The 21,304-nt window shown below is 34.7% G+C and overlaps 2 protein-coding genes across 4 annotated transcripts; both read right to left on the bottom strand.

Annotated features, from left to right (window-relative positions):
* Positions 1 to 6,113: 6,113 nt before the first annotated feature.
* LOC112512408 (ubiquitin fusion degradation protein 1 homolog) lies at positions 6,114 to 8,977 on the bottom strand. Of its 2 annotated transcripts, XM_025118349.1 has the most exons (10): positions 8,910 to 8,977; positions 8,663 to 8,714; positions 8,132 to 8,209; positions 7,892 to 7,916; positions 7,759 to 7,791; positions 7,535 to 7,656; positions 7,328 to 7,458; positions 6,775 to 6,992; positions 6,462 to 6,697; positions 6,114 to 6,355 (listed from the first exon to the last, which is right to left on the bottom strand). In XM_025118349.1, the coding sequence occupies exons 2-10, from the start codon at positions 8,669 to 8,671 to the stop codon at positions 6,263 to 6,265; spliced, it is 945 nt and encodes a 314-aa protein (XP_024974117.1). In that variant the 5' UTR covers positions 8,672 to 8,714; positions 8,910 to 8,977; the 3' UTR covers positions 6,114 to 6,262. The 2 variants fall into 2 exon arrangements, with proteins under 2 accessions (XP_024974117.1, XP_024974118.1); XM_025118350.1 differs by lacking the exon at positions 8,132 to 8,209.
* Positions 8,978 to 15,082: 6,105 nt separating this feature from the next.
* On the bottom strand, positions 15,083 to 18,759 carry LOC112512012 (scarecrow-like protein 14). Of its 2 annotated transcripts, none has more exons than XM_025117785.1 (3): positions 18,672 to 18,759; positions 15,879 to 18,309; positions 15,083 to 15,193 (listed from the first exon to the last, which is right to left on the bottom strand). In XM_025117785.1, exon 2 carries the CDS (start codon positions 18,206 to 18,208, stop codon positions 15,980 to 15,982), a length of 2,229 nt encoding a protein of 742 aa, XP_024973553.1. In that variant the 5' UTR covers positions 18,209 to 18,309; positions 18,672 to 18,759; the 3' UTR covers positions 15,083 to 15,193; positions 15,879 to 15,979. The 2 variants fall into 2 exon arrangements, with proteins under 2 accessions (XP_024973553.1, XP_024973552.1); XM_025117784.1 differs by having other exon boundaries at positions 15,083 to 15,137.
* Positions 18,760 to 21,304: the final 2,545 nt, after the last annotated feature.

Below are 21,304 nucleotides of genomic sequence, written 5' to 3'. Positions count from 1 at the left end.
ATCACATGATTACACCAAAAATTTAACTTATCAACCAAAACGATAACCCAAGTGATGTATAACGGTGATTATCACACCCCTATCACATGATTATCGCATCCATATCACATGATTATCACATCCATATCACATGATTACACCAAAAATTTAACTTATCAACCCAAGTGATGTATAACGGTGATTATCACACCCCTATCATATGATTATCACACTCATATCACATGATTATCACACCTAGTATAATCCTAACCTATCGAAATCATTTGAAATCGTTGTGATAATGTCTAACATAACCAATTGAAACCATGATCAAATCGAGTGACATTGATATCACATGAGTATCACAACTAATCGATTAAAAACTTGTTCAAAACGAGTAATTTTGAAAGATACCTTGAATAAACTTCTTCTTGTTGTCCGTTTGTTGCATGCAATGGCTTTTCGATTAGGGTTCTTGGTCGATTAGGGTTGCTTGTTCTTGGTCGATCACCGTCGATCAAGGTTTGCTTCGGTCGATTGTTTTGTGATTTGAAGTTATGAGTCTCCTTAACCGTTTACTAGATAATGATAATAATGATCGTGTTTAAAAGATTTGATGGTATCATTTCCATTATTACCCTTTTAATTTTATTTTTTTTATCTTTTTTTAAAAATATTTTATTTTTATTTTTTATCACAATATGAGGTTATTGAGTTATTCTTGCATTCTCGTAAATCACAGGGGTTCTCGTTTGAACCCTTCCCTATATATATATATATATATATATATATATATATATATAGAGAGAGAGAGAGAGAGAGAGAGAGATGAACGATCAAATAAAAACCACTCAATTTATAAAAACCGTAAAACCTTATTACACCAAATATAATTTTTCATTTTGTTCATTTTTTTTTTGTAATTATGAGAGGTTGATTAATCATTTTTATTGTGGAAGATGTTAATCTTGGATATTATCATCTTCATTATTTTAATTTTAAAGAAATACATGAAACTGTTTTATTAAAATTTCACTAAGTAGTATATGAAACAATTTCATAACCATATATGAAACAACTTCATCAAAAAAAAGTATTATATGAAACAATTTCACAAGATTAACAATTTAATGAATTTTTTTTATAAGATTAACGACGGATGAGAGTAGTTTTTACGGTTTTTACAAATTGGAGTGGTTTTCATTTGATGGCTCACATATATATATATATATATATATATATATATATCAAAACATATGTAACTGTTTCATGTGCGTTTACAATTTGACAAATAGTTAAATAACAAATACGTTTAACACAACATGAAATATTTATTTTATGTATAATAGTTAAAATCTAATAAAATTTTAAAGGGTTAATAATTAAATTAAAAGAAAAATGAAAAATTCAGATGTTTCAATTAAATAACCATATGGATATAATGTATTTTCTCAATTAAAAATGAGAAAACTAACTAATGACTTAAATACAACACTAATAACTTAAGGATATTAGAGAAATAAATTAAATCTGTATGTTTTTATAAACCACGATATTTATTTTGTAATTTTTAAAATCATGAAAAATGTTATTTTTAAGAAATCAAAACCATATTCACCAAATTTATAGTTCACTTGTATTTTAAGACAATTTAGATAAGAAAACAAGAGAATTTGTAGAGTTAGAAGTTATTATTAGAATCTTAATAATTATATAAATTAATCTCAATCATCCATCTGGTTAATTATATAATTTCATAAATACCTTAACTATAATTATTTTAATTTAAAGTATTGATTATAAATAATAAACTTAAATTAATTTTTATAATATTTTGATCATAATAAATAAACACTTATAATCTTTATAAATAAATTGTTTGGTTTATAACAGTTGAAGAGTTTGTATTTGATTTGTCTTTTTACGTTTGTTTAATATATTATTTTTAAAAATAATTACTGTGATAAAAATAATATTAATTAGTATTTATTTCGTGTTATTTAATTGTTTATCTATAAATTGGTGGTTCTTCGGGCAGATAAGGCGACACGTGTGTACACACGTGTTGGCGAAGAGGTGATTTTCGACCCGAGTTTACACGTGGCGCTTTATCACGTCCCTATAAATTAGCCTAGCCTCAAAGTGTAAGATTGAATATAATTTTAATGATTTTTCATGTAACACCAAGTTTAATAAAAAAACTTAAAAAGTCGGTTATTAAACATAAATGTTTATCGAATTAATTATTTTATTAGATGAGCATTGAAATGACGGAGAATCTTATCTTGTAAAAAAAAAGGTGGTATGGTAAAAATTTATGAGCTAATAAATGTTTAATATTGATCCATTTTGATGTCCTAGAATGCTACTCAATAAGAAAAGTGAGAACAATGACTCTTGTCAGTAAATCTTTACAATAAACGTTTGGTAAATGATCCGCAATTATCCTACAAAATTTTAAAAAATAATCAAAATTTTAATGTTGGTAGAAAGTAGTGATGGCCAAACCGGCCCGGTCCGGGACTGGTAAGAACCGGTTATTGGACCGTCGGTTATATCCGGTTATGGTTTTTGTCGGATTTGTGGGAGTGGAACTGGGATTGAAACCGGTTATGGACCGACTCGGCTTGACCCGAAGTATTCAAAAAGTTTGACTCTTTTTTTAAATTTGACCTTTTTTATTTATTAAAAAAATAATTTCTCATTCATAGAACCAATTGGAACCAGGACCGGGACCGACGGCCTATAACCGATTGTAAATTAGCCTGACCGGTCTTCACCTTTTCAATCGGGACCAAGACTAGAAGGACGGGTTATAGTCGGTTTTCAAAAAATGTGGGACCGGTTGAGACCGACCCATGATCGGTTTTTGGCCAATCACTCGTAGAGATAATATTTTTTAAAATTTTCCATGGCGAGAAATTTTTTAAGTAGAAAGTATATTTAAAGTCTTAAATATATTTGGTATTCTAATAGTTAATTAATTTTTATTTTAGAAATTAAAAAATGATTTAATTTTTAATTTTCTATTTCAAAAAAATTAGGAAACGATCCATTGAAAAGACTTGATGATATCTTCGTAGACAAATTTGTTTGGAATAAAATATAAACGATATTTCTTTTTTGTAGATCTGGTAAATAGTTTTGGGAACATGAAGTTTGAGTTAAACCCGTGGTTGAACTGAAATTGAAATACCAACATTTTTTTTAAGCATATAATATTTATAAATGGGAAAATAGAACAAATAAACACACACACACACACACCCCCTCATCATCTTTTGTGAGGTTTGAACCCTGACCTCCTAAGAGACCAAGAGACTCACATGCCATTAGGCCAAAGACCTTTTGATAATACCGACTATTTTAGTCTTGGCTATTTTATCAAAACAATATTATTAATGTGAAAAAAAAGAACTATTTGATTTTATATCACTCATACCGGTTAAGAGTAGTTACTCTCACTTATCAGTTAAGAATCTCAATCCTTATCATCGCTCTTACAAGTCAAGAGTCATTACTCTCACTTACCAGATAAAACTCTCAATCCTTGTCATCCATCTTACCAGGTAAGATTCTTAATAATTGTCATGTTCATTGGATAAGGTAAACCAACCTTGTAAACACTTACTGGGTAAGATTCTCAATCCTTGTCATGTTCATTGGATCAGATAAAACGACCTTGTAAACACTTATCCGGTAAACATTTAGTAAACTGCCTCCAAGAAAAGGTACAAAGTGTAAAGATTTTTGTATTATTGATTGGAATTTATGGACTAAAGAGAGTGGGTCTCATGCATTTGAAAATAGATGTGGGGAGGTATAGAGTAGAAATTATATGGAGGAAGATTAGAAGGGAGGAAATGTTTCCGAAGGATTTTGTCGTGGAAGGACGTGAAACTTTGGTGTGTTTGGTTTGTAAAATTTAGAACAGATTTGAATTCCATTCTTTACAGATAAATGAATTCTTTAATAGATTTGAATTCCTTTAAACCAACCGTCGGATTGGAATAAAATTCAATTACAAATCCTATCAAAGCATGCAAATCAAACAGGCCTTTAGTGTTGGTCATTATCAACATCTCTCCTATGAAAACATATCACTCGTTCTTCGAAGTAAGGCATGTGATACGTTTTTTAAAGCTTGAGATGTGTACTACAAAATCGAGTCTTTTAAACTAACCTAATTTTTATTATAGGTGAGCCAAAATCGAGAGTCATTTAAACTGATCAGATACCAGATAACAATGTACTGATTTTATAAAATTCGTATAAAATCAATTACAACTCCAATTGAGGTGATTCTTGAATTTCTGGAATTAGAAAGATGTAGAACTTCCTAGTAGGTATGAGAAATCCTTTGTGCTATGTGAGAGCATCTCCAACGGCTATGTTATAGTTTTTCTATAATAGAGTATAAAAATTCAAAACCACAAAAAAAAAAAAAAAAAAAACTACATACAACTCCAACAGCTACTCTATTTTGGCAATTCTAACATTAACTATAATAAAATTTTCAATACATTTAATAAAATATTATTTCTCTCTTCTGCACATTTAATTTCAATAACTGTTATTGGTAGCGTAATTAATCCAGGATTAGTTTTAGGTTTTCTCTACACTATCATGTAAGTCTTCGTGATAATTTTAAACGAGATTTATATGGTTATACAGCTAGGTGTGTATTTTAAGTAAACCCCCACCCCCTTACATCACTTTTCACCCCCTCCTCCTCACACCAACCCTCACTCACACCCTCATAACTTTTCCTCACTCTCACCCTCACCCTCACATACTCACCCCCCTACACAATCACATCCCCCTCACATGCATCTATAGGAGGGGGTGGAGTTAGAAAAACCCTTTAAGTAAAGGTTGGTGTTTGCTATGTTCATTTGGTGTGGTGATGGTTTTGATGCATGTTGTGGTGTATATGTATAACATGTACATGGTTTGGTTGATGATGGTGTTACGCATTCTATGAGGCTGTTTGGTTGGTTTTTCAGTAAATCTTGTATGAATAAAGTTGTCTACGTGGATTAATCCATATGTTAGATTGTGAATGTTTTTGTTTAGGAGTGTTTTTCATAGATGGAAGGAGCGTATCTTTTAATTGGGATGAACAGGTCGGAAAAAAACTTAACATTCTGCATAAAGCTTCCTTTGAAATCTTGCTGAATAAACCACTTTCTATATCATTAAGCCACTATCAAACAGTTATGTATAGCTGACAGTATAAGCTGCGAGTCCCATTAAGCTCATTAAGCTCCTAACAAACAGCCCCTATGTGTTTTATGCGCTTTAAATTTAACATGATGTTTTAAAAGGACCATACATTTGGTGTTCTGCATGAAGTGTAGTTTAGTATGCATATGGATTCACGGATTCACCAACCGGGACGCTGGCAACGCACCAAGTAGGCGTGCCTCCTCAGATCGGCAAGGGTCGAGTAGCTCCCATCTGAGCCAAACAAGGAGCAGAACCGGTAATCCATAACATATGCGTGTATCTCTAGGTTTTTGAACAAAGTTTTCACTTCGTGTGCATGTTTCCATTATAGGAGGTTATGTGTTCATTGCAAGTTTCGAGGCGATATGTATTTTGATATATGAAAGAAAACCATGAAACTACTTGAACTTTGAAGTTAACCCATTATATACATCTCAGGAGCAGGGACTTGGGGGGTTAGACACAGGCAAGGTAAGGTCTTAGAACGAGCGAGGCATGGCGGTGTTCCAGGATGATATTTGGTTTATGTATTTGAATAATTGGTTGGTTTATGTTCTAGTTCAGAATGGAACAAACTAGGGTTATTGGATTTTCATTATGTCTTATTTGTTAAGACTTCCACTGTTTGGTTAAGATTTTAAATTTGTAAATTGAAGTGTCGATAAACATGGTTCACATTGAGGAGTTATTCATATGATTGGTATACTATGGGGAGCGTATGATGTACATCTTCCAGGTGAAAAAAAGGGCATTATATATAGGGATGTTAAAATTTCCGAGAGTGAAAATTTAATTTAATCTATACAGACAACTTAATCCATAAAAAGCTTAATCCAAGAACGATGGTTATATGCAGAAAAATGGAAGACCAACTACGATGATTAGAAAGCTAAATCACTGGAAATAAATGAAGAGATGGAAGGTTTATATAATTTAATGGAAATTCTTGTGAATGCACAGGGCTACATGGGTTTCAAAAAAAGATTTCTGGGAATGCACAACAAATGAAGAACATGACCATAGCATTAGAAAATAAACATATTCTTCAAATAATCTAGTTTTTTAGAGAGTACTTCTTGCCTGTAAATGCTTGAAATTTGGGTTCTTCCTTCTGAGATGATTCTTGTTTTGTTTCTTTCATGGTGGCCTGCAATTCATGAGCCCAATGAACATCCAAGAATTCAGTTAGTCCTGACACCCATGAGAAAAAAGAAGAGAAAGAAAACAACTTTTTGAGAAAAAGATGATTGTACTTTCGGTTTCCCATTTGGATCTTGGTCGGTATTTGACCCAAAAACAAGCTTCCCTGACCGTTTTCTTGAACCAGAACTTGATGGTGTAGAGCCATTGGCATCACTGGTTGTAGCCTCAGTCTTGTGTGGTTGAGCCAGAGGTGCAGCCACAGGCTCAGCCGGTTTTCCATCCAACCGTCTTCCTGAACCACTGAACGGACTGAACTTGGGTATTTTCTTAGCTGGTTCTTCATCAACTGCATTCGGCATTGGTTTTTTAGAATTGTTTAATGAAAAAACTTGAAGAAAAAGTGTAACAGAACACATAAGAGACCTTCTGGTGGTGGCGGTGCCTTAGATTTAATCGGTCTTTCAGGTTCCTTATAGTCAAGAGGTGGAGCAAAATCTACCTCACAGTCTGTTTCAATTATACTTATTGCAGCTGATGGTTTAGTTTCGACTATATCAATATAAAACTTCTTGTTATTGTAGGCCACCATGATCGTATCACCAGTTGTTAAACAAGAGTAGCTTCTTAACGCCGTTTCTAAGCTGGCAGTTAAAAGAGAGATCCAAAAGTAATTAGAGAATGCTTGCATAGGGGCAGGTCCAAATGATAACCGTGAATACTTTGAGAACTTGAGAACCAACTATTCATGTTTTATTCATGATAAGTATCGTGATAGATCATAGATATTCAAGATGACGATAATTCATGATGGAAATGCATGATATTCATGATTATTTAAGGTTATTCATCATGAATGATACATCAAATAGTTGGTCCTCGGGTTCTCAAAATATGTAAAGTATGTATGGTTCTCATTTGAACCTTCTCCTGCTTGCATAGTACGAAGCAAAAAGGAATATGATATGATAAAACTAACATGGCTTTTGGGTTAGATATATCTAGAAAATCCATGGTGTGAGGCTGAAGTTTCACATAAGTTCCCTTTGATAAACTGGCATTCTTGACATTTACGATATCACCTTCTTGTAACAGCATGTTCTCCATCATCTACAATGAAACAATCAGAATAAAGAACTGGAAATCCAGTATTTCTCAAGTTATTATATACAAGAATGACTTATACCCAATATGGAATGTATATCAAGCCCTCATCTGCAACAAATTCGAGCACACCACAATGAGAAACTTTACTGGCAGAAGGGTTTCTGAGTTCAAATAACATTGGATAATCAATCTGCAAATAGGCTGCAAAATTGAGATAACATAAACATTCAGGGAACTCTGCTTTAGTGAATCAACATGTAGTTCTTTGATAAACAAAACACAGAAGAGGAAAAACTCACTAACCGAGGCGATCAAGAGCAGATGGAGGCATTATAACTGGAAACGTTCAGAAAAAAGAAACTTGTTAGTTCATAAAACCGAGCTCTTCTCTAAAAGAAGCGAGTGACAGGACAAAAACTGCACAGAGTGAACTCACTTTTATCACCCTTCTCCAAATGAGACTGCATAAGATACATGAAAGAAAAAGATTCAGAAAGAGCCAAACATCAAGCTAAACATTAAAAGGCACTTGATCATGTTGAGCTATTCGTGTTTTGGGTGCACTAATTAGCATTCATGATGCAAATATGCAATGCACTTCTATGGTTTCCCTGAAGGATATTATGCTTATCTTTTAGTAATCTGGATCATGGTAATATGAATAAACAATGAAAACCTTTTCAATGAAGGAAACGGGATAACAGCGATAATTCTGTTCGAACATCGAAGGAGGGTCATGGTAAACTTCATCCTCCTGGCAAGAAAACACTAAAATCATTCAATTCCAAACGGAAACTTGAGAATCTTACCGAAAATGACTTGAACACCAAAAGCACTTAGCACTAGAACTCATTCAGAAATTTTAACAAACACCTTGAGTGCTTAAATCTGACAGCATCCAATATGTACCAAAACAAAGCTCCAAACCGAATTCTTACAGTGTCCAATTACCCATTGGGTAAACATATATTTTCCAATTGTAAGGCTTATTTCATAAACGACAATGATACATCAATTAATAAGCATTCAGCCAGGTGTTCTTACAACCGTTTCATCTAAAAATACACCCAATACATAAAAAAACTCGTAATTTAAGCAAGGTAGGATCTAACTCAACTAGATTTCATATATGAACAGTAAAACACCACTAAATAACCATCATTATTCAATTTCAAGGCATTAATGAATATGGGAATTAGAATCATACCAATGCCATGACTAAAGATTTTATCTAAAGCGTCCAGGAGATCACCGAAAATCTGTATGAATTCAACACCAATAATGTCAATCAAAGAAGTTTCAAACGGGATCAACGCTAAAACAGATTCGATCATTAAAGACGAAGACTTTATTTTTACAGAACCCATCCGTATGGATTCAACTCCAAAAAGAAGGGTCTCATAGCAAAATAAATCATCTGGGGGTTGCTGAAAGAACAGGGAAGAATCGAAAACCTTTGCTTTTCAGTTTTCCTTTTTTTGTAAATCAGTGCGAAGAGGAAGAGCTCTGTAAACCCTGCATTATTTCGTCTTCAGAATCCAACTTTACAATTTATAGGGGATCCCAATGCAATTAGGATGGTTTCTGTCAGATTTATTATTTTGTTGGACCTTCTGGTAAATCTCTCATTTTTAAGGGTTAAATTGAAAGTTTAGATGACCTCCCTATCCAAACTCGGCATCGGAATTGGCTCCGACCCATAAGAACCCGGTCCACCCGTCCCAGTCAGGGATGCAGATTCCCCGCTAAATCGGGTCCCAGGGACAGGGATCCTTGTTTTGCTCAAAGCAGAGATGGAGTTAAGTACTTGTATCACACTCTCCGACCCGCCTCGTAGAGTACAATACCCGTATATATATATTATATAATAAAATTTATTAATAAATTAAATTTATTTGTTATTTCATATTATTAGGTCTAAACTCTAATCAATTGGATCGACCATTCCTCTCCTATCAGTCGATCCTTCTCATCGGCTCATCCATTCATCCAGACAAATCCTTCTCGTCGACGCATGTAGACGATTCCCTTGGTTGTCGTTGTCATCCCCTTGGTCGTCGTCGCCATCCCTTTAGTCGTCATTGCCCGCCCCCTTGGTCATCGTCCCCTCCCTTCCTTACCCCAACCTGCAAATTGTAATTGATTCTTCTGGACTGGTGGCTCTGTAGAATAACAACTCCACCTCCTCGTTTTACTTTTTGAATGAAAAAAAAAATAGAAACAAGAACATCCGCACCAGGTGAGCTTCACGGTTGTCACTGTTTGAGTTTATTTTGGTTTGATTTTGAAGAACATTGAAGCATATTGTTTTGAGTTGGCTACTGTTTTGTCACTTTGTTTTAATCTTTAGTTAGGCTACTGTTTAAAGAAAAAAGAACACCAAGTTTAGTTTTGAGTTTGATTACTGTTTAATTTACACTCAAGCTTTTAGTACATAACTTTGATGTGTTTTCCATTTACATGCATGTTTTTTAGATGGAACATTTGGAAAATGAGAACGTCGTAGAGGAAGAAAACAACAAACAACTGGTGGTGATACTTATGAATCCGTAAGCATGTCTGTAGGGACTAACACGAGCAACAAACAACCACAAAAGAGGTTGAAGTCGGTTGTTTGGAATCATTTTGAACAAGTGTATGTTGATGGTGTTAGACATTTTGCAAAGTGTAATTATGCAATAAGCAACTAATATGGGTAGAGCCAACGATGGAACCATACATTTGAAGGATCATTTTAAGAATTGTCCAAAGAGAGTTACAAGGGATATTAGACAATATATCCTAGTTCAGGACCAAAAGGCTAAGGATGAGAAAGCTTTTATGAGTAAATATTTATATAATGTTGACGGGTCTAAAGAAGACTTAGCCAAAAAGATTGTTATACATGATTATCCACTTTCTATTGTCGAACGCTATATAGACTGACATAACACTTGGGGGACGTTTGGTTCGTCGGAATCTGGTGGAATTAGAATGGTCAATTCCGTTGACTGAATTCCATCCCAATACCCATGGAATGGAATTGAATTCCAAAGATTCCATCATTTGAGGAATTCACCGTTCCTTCATAAAACTGATGGAATTGAAATCCATTCCATCTAAAAATGTGTAAATGACAAAAATACTCTCATGATTATTGCTTGCTTTTGATTTTTGCTTATCAAACACCAAAATCAAACCGATTACTGCTTGCTTCTGATTTCTACTTATGATGCTCTCAACCGATTACTGTTTGCTTCCAATTTTCTCATTAAATGTTCAAGCAAACTAGATTTGAGAACCAGATCTAGGTTCAATGCTGCCAACACCCTCTAAACCCCTTCCCTCTTTGAAGCTTCGACCTTGCAACTCCACAAATCTGAAAACGAGAAAAACCTAAAATGAAAAACGGGTTCTTCGATGGTTGTGGCGACAGGGAAAGGCAGAAGAAAAGGCGAAAGGGAGATGACCATAGAGGAGGGAGAGGATAGTTGTGTTCCCGTGGTGAGTTTTTCCAACCTATATTTGACGAAAACTATGGAGCACGATCATGGTAGGGGAGGCCAGAGATTAGAGCATAGAAAGGCGGGGGTGAGACTGAGAGTGAGGATCGCCTAGAGATGAGAGAGATTACTTTTTTTAATTAAATTCTGAAAAAAAATTATTGCTTTGAATTATTGTTTGCTTTCAATTAAATTCTGAAATTTCTCATTAGATGTTAATTTTATTGTTATTTATAATTATTCTTTTTTAAGAAATATCAAAGAAATGATATTTTTGTCTTTTTTCATCATTCATTTCCAATTTTGCTGCAAACTAAACTGACAAATTTTAATTCATTAGACAAATTAAATTTCATTCATGCCAACCAAACATTTGGTCAAACCTGATAACATTTCATTCCAATTTATTTGACATATTTCATTCCTTCATAAATCATTCTGCAAACCAATTATCCCCTCATCATTTTAGAGCAAGAGTAGAGTCGTCTGTCTGGTTTTGTTAAGGTCTTCGAGTGATTGCAAGTGACCCACAATAGCATTGCACCATGGCGGAGGAACGATGAAAGAAAAAAGTAGAAGAGAAAGAGAGAGACGTGATTACTCGTCGAAGAAGGAATTAAAGAAGATAAAATGACAAAAATACCCCTCATATAAAAGACAAAATTAGGGTAAGGGGCAACTCCATATTAAAATGAAAGCCACATGACTCAATCTAGAACTATTTCAGTACATGGACCCAATCAGTCATTTCATATAAAGCACAAGGGGCAACACATGCAATTCATCTCTACACACTTTTTTGTAACCTTTTATTTTAATGTATTATATAGTTACAAAATTATATTATCAAAATAATAATTTATAATGAAGTTATTAAGAAAGTTTGCAACCATTTTTTACTAGTTTAACTCGTTCTGGTCAGTTTTATTATTAGTTAAGGGGCCGTTTAATAAATGTTTATCCGGCAGATGTTTACCGGGTAATTTTTTTTACCGGATAAACACAGCAAGATCCAAGAATCTTACCCGGTAAGAGGAATCATAAGGATAGAGAGTCTTAACCGGTAAGTGATGGTAACGACTCTTACCCGGGTAAGTGTTTACCAAGCAAATAGTTGCATATCATTCCATTTTGATGTACTACGATCTTATCCATAAAATAAATTATAGTGTTGATTTATAAAGGTAAATGCTTACCAGGTAAGCATTTAGGTAAACAACCCCCTAAGTTTTTTATTTGTAATAATTTAACGGGTTTGAGATAAACAAAAGATATATAATACATAGATACCGATGTTTACAAATCTATTAAAAAATTAAAATTGGTTGGTAAACTTGATATCTAAATTTTCATAATCTAGAAAACTGGTTTATGAGTAAATAAATTATCAGCTATTTAACTTCAACGAAATTGAAGTTTTAGCATAAGTGAAACGGAATTTTTGTATTTCGGAGAAAAATAACTTACCAAATGAATTTTATCATCAAACAAGAATCGAACCAAAAATTATAATTATAGGATTGTTCAACTTTGTGATTGGTTTGCTGTTATTCATGGGATGTTGGTAATTGTAGTGTCATTCAATTATTTTGGTGTAATTATGATTTATTTGATATCGACTAAGGTGATAAGACAAACATACATAAGTTAGGTGGTACAGACAGTTTACTTACAAATGTTGCTCCTATCACCTTAAGTCGCCATAAAACAGGGGTCCTAGAGGAAGCGTCCCTGACAAGGGTCCAAGGGCTAAGCCCCTAGAAAAAAAAAATTGGATCCAAGTTTTTGGACTCAGGAAATTTACTAAGTCATAACTCAACAATCAGCTTCAGGTATCAGCTGCCGCTGAACAACAGCCTTCAGCTGTCGCTGAACAACAGCCTTCAGCTATCATTGAACATGCCTTCAGTGATGACACGATCTTGTTAGTTCCAGAACTTAAATTCGGTTATAACTACCTTTTCATCTTATCCATTAACGTTATAACCGTTCAACTGCCAATAAACCATATCAATAACAGTCAATCTCTCATTTAAATATGTAAAACGAGAATCTAAGTATATATCTCGTCTTTCACAGCCTTTGAAAACGAGAAGAGAACTCTAGAATCATCCCAATACAAAATTCGTGAAAACAAGGCTAATAGGGTCGGATTATTGTATTCGAAAAATGTTTTCCGACACGATTCTCGAGTTTTGTCGGGTATGTTATCATCATCATCCCTATTCACAATCCTTAACATGGGATGCTTGGAACCCATAAACGAGTACAAATATTCAAAGGTAATAAACAATATATATGTGTTGTAAGTTATATAATTTAATGACAACTATTCAGACAGAATTTGATCATCTAATTGTAACAATTGGATCAAATCCAAAATTTTAATATGACCATTCGATTATTGGATGATAGTAAAAAAATCCAATACAACTTATAAAATTAAATGTGCGTTGGATTTACATGGAGCTTTATTAGTATTTTAAAGGAAAAGGTAATGATAATTGATGCAATATAAGCGAATCCAAGAAATGACCATTAGGTAACAAGGGTTGGGTTCAGACGAGAAGCGTAAGAAATGATCTTCACCCTTAAATGCACATTAATATGAGATACATCGAGATGCACATGATCAATCCCCGTATCAAGCGGAAGGTTTGTGATTAAATATGATTAAGAATCCAAATCTCTTCTTACGCTTCTCAACTTAACTCTCATTCTCACACAATTCTTCGTCTAGGTAACAATATCCAAGACCCTAAGGGAGCAGTTTACCAATTGTTTATCGAGTAAACGCTTACTAGGTGTTACTTATCTTCCAGGTAAGCATGACAATGATCTAAAATCTTATCCCGTAAGAATTATAACAAAGACCGAGAATCTTATCCAACAAGTAAGAGAGAAAACTCTTAGCTAGGAAGCGCTTACCAACGATCCATTTTGATGACTGAGAATCTTACCCGATAAGGTAAGTCAAAATATTGCTCCTGCAGATAAATGCTTACCCGGTAAGCATTTGATAAACGACCCATAAATAATGGGACCTATCCAATCCAATAGTTGTATTTAGATCAGTTCTAAATTCCAATAATCCACTTCTCAATTTTTTATATCAAAATTTTCCATAGTTCATTGGGCTTATTTCCTAAACCCATTCTTACCACCGGAAGTTAAAGTGGAATAGAGTTATGAGTCATGACCTCCAAATATTATCATACATATTCAGGAGACATGTACACGCAAAAGTCATCATCACTCTCGTTTATCTTATGGAGCAACTTTCTCAACCATCAAAATGTTGGCAAAGTATGTGTAAAATTATTGCTATGCCTCTTATTGGGTAAGATTTTCGATCCTTGTGATGTTCACCCGATAAGATAAGTTGCACCCGATAAGCACTTACCTGGTAGGAGTCAGGTTAACGGTCCCTCACACTAGTTATGACTTTATGAGTGGTCTGGTTTATCAACTCAATTTCGTATGGTCAACTTTTTTTCGTAATCATGTCCAGACCAGCTTGCATGAGTATAGGGCGTTGAAGATGACAGCCAGAAGTGGCCTATGACCTAAAGGAGACTCAATGTGACGACCTATATACATTGAAGAGTCTTAAAATTTGACATTTATATGTCTTGAGCCGACCCTTATTGAGAACCATAGGTTCTACAGCTGTATCATTTCGGTGAATATCTTTTCTGTGCCAAACAGACTTAAAAAAGTGGACCCACAATTTGTGAAATATTAAATGATGATATACATTAACCTTCAGCTACCACTTCCCCCATATTTTGTAACAGAATCCAGTGATTATAGAGGATGATGCTTTCTTTGATTTCACCTGTAAATAGATTAGGGTTCAGTAACATAACCAAAATGGGAAGAAGCCCTTGAACCCAACCAACACACACAAATACAAACTGGAACCATCTAAACCAACTTCAAACTTGCAAACAAACCTTCAGTTACAATTATCTATGTGGCTAGAGTAGAGCAAAAATGTTCAGCAACAACAATCCCAACACACACATTAGCATAGCAGCATTTTAAGATATGTATGTGTATAAATATATATGTGATCAAACCAAGCTTACTTAATGAAAAGATATAATGGTGCATGACTTACGTAACTTGCAATTTTTCATTCCTTCATATGTCATCCAAAAGATTCTTCCAGGGAAACCAGCCACCACAGTAGATCATCTGACAGCATGAATAACCCATAAAGTCAATCCCCAACTCAACATTTCATTATAATCCTGGAAAAATAAACATGGGTTTCTAAATAGATACAATTTTGTTTACAACTTCAAATTTTGAAAGAAACAAATAAGGTGAGATCCAAATGGAGTTTAATACAAGAAACAGCTCCATCACAACACTAAATGTAATTTTTTTTCCTTCCCTTTTTTGGGTGTTCAAGACAAGTGCAAAGTTTCAATTCAAAACCACCTCCTTGCCCATTATTAATCCTTACAAAATGTTGATAACATTAGCTTTAGTCCTTATGATTTCTCTATTTTTCGTTATCAGGAGAATTTTACACTATTGGGGTGCGTTTGGTACGTAGACTGGACTAGACGGGAGAGAGTGAGGTAGGCGGGTTAAAGAATCGTACAAGGTTTTAGGGTTTTAATTTGACATGGGTAGTTTAGTAATTTATCAATCTTGTTGTCTCATCTCCCTCATCTTTGTTCCACCAATTTTGGTCAGACAAAAAGTCCTGTCCCAGTCTAATTCTCGCACCAACCATGGGAAATGCCTGTCTTACGTACCAAATGCACCCTTAGAAAACAAGTTTTATAAGTTACTACGATTGACGAGCATAGTTAACTTTTTTCAACAGTTAATAAGACGATTAGATGTGCTTATTAGGTTATCTAATGCAACTACAACAATTATAATCTACAATTCTAGGCTGAGAGAACCCGAAAGAAACCATACCTTCTGTAAAGTTCCAGGACATCAACACAGGAGAGCTCCATGAAAGACGTATCTAAAGGAATTCCCCTGGCCTTCATGTGGAAATTGACGATAGAAGCCTCCTAGGCTGGTACCCAACATGAACTAGCACGCAGAATCCGACCCTTCCATCCCTGTAACACCCATTTGCCATCTTCATCGAACACAAAATCTTTATGATACCCGGCTCTCACCTTGGCTCTCAGTTTTGAAACAAGCTCCCGGTTCAAGGGTTTGAGCTTGAATCCAGCTCTTGAGTTTCGGACTTGCCACTGCTTGTAGGTCTCAGGCCTCTCCACCCTCTCAGCACCTTCACATGCAATCACATTCATAGCTTCACGCCCACAAAACTCCTTCTCAAAATTCAACCTTTGCTCATCCTCACGGTCTAAGGTAGCATCAAACATATCAAACATGGAAGAGAAATGAAAAAGGGCCTCCTTGAAACGAGTGACAAAAAACGGAGAGCTATAAGAGCCATTGACTACAGTTTGAACAAAAATATCAGGTTTCATATCCCTAATCATCTTCAAAACACTGTCTCGTGGACTGTTCACCACAACTGTGTCGTCAAGCAAGTTCTTGAATCGAATCAGAGTGTTCACAGCAAGGCACTCATTTCTCTGGAGCTTGAGATCTTCAATTTTAACAGTCTCCCAATTTTGAGTTGCTATGGCATTATACTCAAACGGAACTTTAAACCGCTCACAATAATTGGCCAAACGACGTCCTGTCTCCTCCACCCCCTCGGCTGGCCTAAAACCAGGTCTTGGAAGCTCTATTCCAGTAATCCTCAACTTAGGTGGCCCACCAGGTCTCTCTGCAAGATGCTTAATAAGAACAGGCCACTGGAAACCATATGCAATACCAAAATCTACAATATGAAGGGTGGAAGATGTTGCAGCTGCTTCATATATCATTTTATTAGCAAAGAAAATGGCGATCTTCTTGAAAGGGCAGGCTGCAAGATAAACCTGATAGGCTTTCAACTTTTCAGCAGCTGAGATTGTCAAGGCAGTTTTATTCGCATAAAGCTGAGAACCAGTTCCAGCTAAGCGTGCCTCAAGACCAGTAGCAAAGATATGAGCTAACCGCTGTGGAGCATCCCCTAATGGAGAAGCATGCTGTCTTATCTGTTTCAATTGTTCATTTGCAGTCACACGATCATCAGCAGCAACTGACTGCGCACAGTTCACCAACAGAGTCCTGACATCCATAGCTTCACCTGAACTTCCTTGTCCCCAAGAACGAGTAATCCAACCACTACTATACCCATATGCTTGTCCATTTTGCTGCATTTTTTTCTTTACATGCCTAGGAGGTTCTTCACAAGCAGACATGGACGGACCTCCGGGATCAGTACAGAGAACAACTCTATCAAACATCTCTGATAACTCGGCCTCTTCCACATAAACAGCAGACTGCTTGCTCCTCCTTTCTTCCTCATAAACATTATCCTCCAGTTGATAATGCTTCCTTCCCCTGAACCCACTGGATGAGATATCCATCTCTACAATCTCCTCCTTGACAACAACCTCTGGAGAAGCATCTCTTGAATTCGAAGGCAAGTTGTATTTATCCAAGTCAATAACTAAAGGTTTACTAGGGGGAAGGAATTTACTAGCTTCCTCCTTACCTCTATTGAACTGCATGATAGACTCGCTATTGGTGAATATGTTCTCAACGAGGTGTGTGTTTATCAGTGAATCCATTGTGCTAAAACCATCATTAGTAATGCTAGTGGTAGAGCCAAATGACGACAACAAAGGGTATTCAAGAGACGGAGTTTGTGCAACTGGTGATTTGGTCTCAAGGGAATCCCCACCAGGCCAGTGAGAATCGGTGGAGTTGCTACCACTTGTGCTACTGTTTGTACTGTACTCACTTGAGCTACTGAAAAAGTTTTCTTCAGGGCTTTCAACATTTAAAACAGGAGGAGGGTAATTCTTACCAAGGGCTTCATAGAACGATTTTTCGGTTGCTTGTAGCGCTAAGGGGTCATGGAACATACTCTGTCTAGCCTCCATATCCTCTTCCACAAGGATTTGGTTTATGTACTTAAAAACACAATCAGCAAACTCATCGGGGGAATCAAAATTTGAGGACCTGCACGAAGATAGATCTGAAGTACAGGGACCGGAATTTGGTGTTGGGTCAGGAAGTTCTAAGAAACTGAGGTCTAAAGGTTCATCTCTGAATCTGTATCCATTGGTAATCCCAGGAGACTGACCAAAGACGGGGAAGATACTCTCATCTAAAGATAAACCATTAACGTAATCAGTGAATTCATCGTGTCCAGGTTCCATAATCATCTAAGCTTTAATCTCCAGAAAACACCAAATCAAAAGTAAACCTCAACAAGCATGAAAACCCCAGAATTATCCGTAAGTAGAACTCTCAGCATCCGCTAGTTCTAGATCAAAGAAATAACAAGCAATTAGGAGACGCTTTCAAGTCTATAAACAACAATCCAGAAGAATCACAACATAATTCGCATCATCAAAAGAGAAACAAACAGAATCGAAAGAATAACAATCACTCGTCCGATCCCCTCTAAATTTTCACAAAGTAAACACATAGAATAACATACATATCAAAGAAGCCCTAAAATTCAAAATCAACCAACAGAACATGAACAAAAACTGATGCAATCAATGAGTACGGCAGCAACTAAAAAAGGCACAAATCCGAGATTCATACATGAAAATAAACTACAATCAAGAAATCAATACGTGAATACGCAAATTAAATTAAAAAAGAAACGGTCGATGATACCTTGAAACAGCTGTTTTAATGGAGGACGGAGAGAAGAAGGATCTAGAGAATGAAAGAATTTTACAAGATCAAAGCTTGTTGAAGAGAGTTGTTGGTTTTACATTTATAAATTGTAGGGTTTGGTGTGGGAACAAGGAATTGTAGGTGCAGCTGTGTTGACCGAGTAACCGGCCATAGGCGGTCGGCGTTGGTGGTGGTGGTTGGAGGGGTACGTTTGACTCGTTTTTACTGCGTTGACCAGGAAAAAATATGTGATCAAGAAAGCACGTTGATTAACTTACCAAACACCCAAATGATTGCGCTTCTCAAATTATAATCAACCCTCACGTGTCCTGTTGTTGTCTACACATAATTTCTTTGTTAATTGTTTCATCTTAGGAAGAAAGTGTAAAAGAATTCCAATTAATGATTAAGGTAATAAGGGATTGTTTATTTATCTTTTAATAGTTTTATTAATGATGGTATCTGAATTGTTAAGAGGTGAATCTTGTTTGGTAAAAAAAAAGTTTATATCTTAATGATTTTAAAACCCTGTGAATGAGTTTATATCAAGGGTCTCTCTTAACCATTCACCACCTTAATTTCATTGTAAATAATTACCAAACAATTATATATCATTTTGCATTATATCATGAGAGACTCTTAATCTTTTATACCACTTAGTAAGTTTTTTACAAGTAAATCGTTGCATATAATACCGTTTTTTTATGGATTACAATTTTATCTTGTAAAATAAGTTAAAGTGTTGATTTTTACCGGGTAAGTGTTTAGGTAAATGGTCCATGAGTTTCTAAACTTTGTTTTTTTGAATTTGTTTACCCTTTAATAGTTTTATTAAGAGAATAATCTTGTTTGACAAAAAAAAAAAATTGTCTCCTACTGGTCTAAAACCCTCTGAATGATTTTGTATCATGTGCCTCAAACTTAACCATTCAGTGCCCTAATTCTGTTGTAAACAATTATATTTCATTTTGCACTATATCATGAGAGTCTCTTAATCGTTCTGACCACTTAATCATTCTGCATCAAACCATTCAACAACTGCCAAACAGACTATTAAGTAAATCCTTTGAAATCGAACAAATAAATTCTTCTAATTTTTTTTAAACTGAAGAAACCTATCGAACTTTCAGTCATTTTCATGAACGAAATCCTTACACTTATAAAATGAAAGTAATGTATCATTTCTCAATCGATAGATCTATATTAGCAACAAAGTACAATAAATCAATAGAAAATGATTAAATACCATTGTTCTAAGTCTGATATCTAAATATCCTTTTCCATAGAAAGTTAGAAACTACCGAAGATGCTCTAAGTCAGATATTTTTATTGAGCAATCTCTTCCATACATTTATATGGATAATACTATATGATCTTTTGGTTTAATTTATATATATTATTTTTCTAATTTATCCATTGATTTGTAATTGAGATTAGATCTCATTGACTGATTAGTTTATGATAATTCTAAAATCTAATCTAAACCACAAATCAATGGATAAATTAGGAAACTAATATTTTTGATAATTTGACTTAAAATTAGACTTAAATGATATTTTAGGTATTTTAAATTATTTATCTCCTCTCTCTCTCCTACCTCCGACGAGCACCATGTGATACCCAAAATACAACAAAATACATACAATGTGATACCCGAAACACACTAAGTAAAATTTGAGACCATTGCGGTACCAACTGTGATACCATTATGATGCCAGGTGTTAGGAATGCTCACAGGTGGGTGTTTAGTGGTTGATCATCGGAGATGACGTATTGGTCAGACAAGATGATCGAAGGAGGTCACCGAAGTGGTGGTGGGTGCCGGAGAAAGCCATCGGATTTGGTCCCTATGTGTGTGTATATACAAATATTAAAATAATTAAACTAATTAAAGTGAATTAAAATTTTAAACTAATTAAAGTAAATTGAATAATCAATACAATTTACTAATTTATCATTTGTTTTATTTTAGTAAATTACATTAATTATTTAAAATGATTAGCTCATATTGGACCTCACAGTTACCACAAACTATCTAGCTCTCATTTGATTAGACCCTTATATATATAAATATATATTTGGGATCACGTGAGACCAGTATGTTTTCGTGAGATTCATGAGACCACTTTTTTACACTTGAAACTTCACAATATTTATGTTGTGAAGGTTCGACATTTTTTGTACCTTCACAATGTTTTGCTGTGAAGTTTCAAATGTAAAAAAGTGATTTCACGATTCCCAAAAAACAGACTTATTTTACATAAACCCAACTATATATATATATATATATATATATATATATATATATATATATATATATATATAATGTATACGTTATTTCTTATCTTCTTCGCTTAGTATTATAGTATCCTAAACTAGTGTAACACAATACCTATTTTTTATTTTTTTCAGAAAAATTAAAGAAAAAGATATTCAGTTATGGCTGTTTGTTTGCCTCTTAATGGTGACATTAAGAGGCAGCCTCTTAATCGGTAAGAGGAGGAGGCTGTTTGGCAAAAAAAAATAGAACCTCTTAATGGTGACAATTGGCTCTTAGGGGCTGTTTGTTTGCCTCTTAATGGTGACATTAAGAGGCAGCCTCTTAATCGGTAAGAGGCGGAGGCTGTTTG

Source organism: Cynara cardunculus, assembly GCF_001531365.2.
Source record: "Cynara cardunculus var. scolymus isolate 2C chromosome LG 5, CcrdV1, whole genome shotgun sequence".
NCBI lineage: Eukaryota > Viridiplantae > Streptophyta > Magnoliopsida > Asterales > Asteraceae > Cynara > Cynara cardunculus.
Note: the sequence above shows the minus strand (reverse complement) of the source record. Positions and strands in the feature narration are given on the sequence as shown.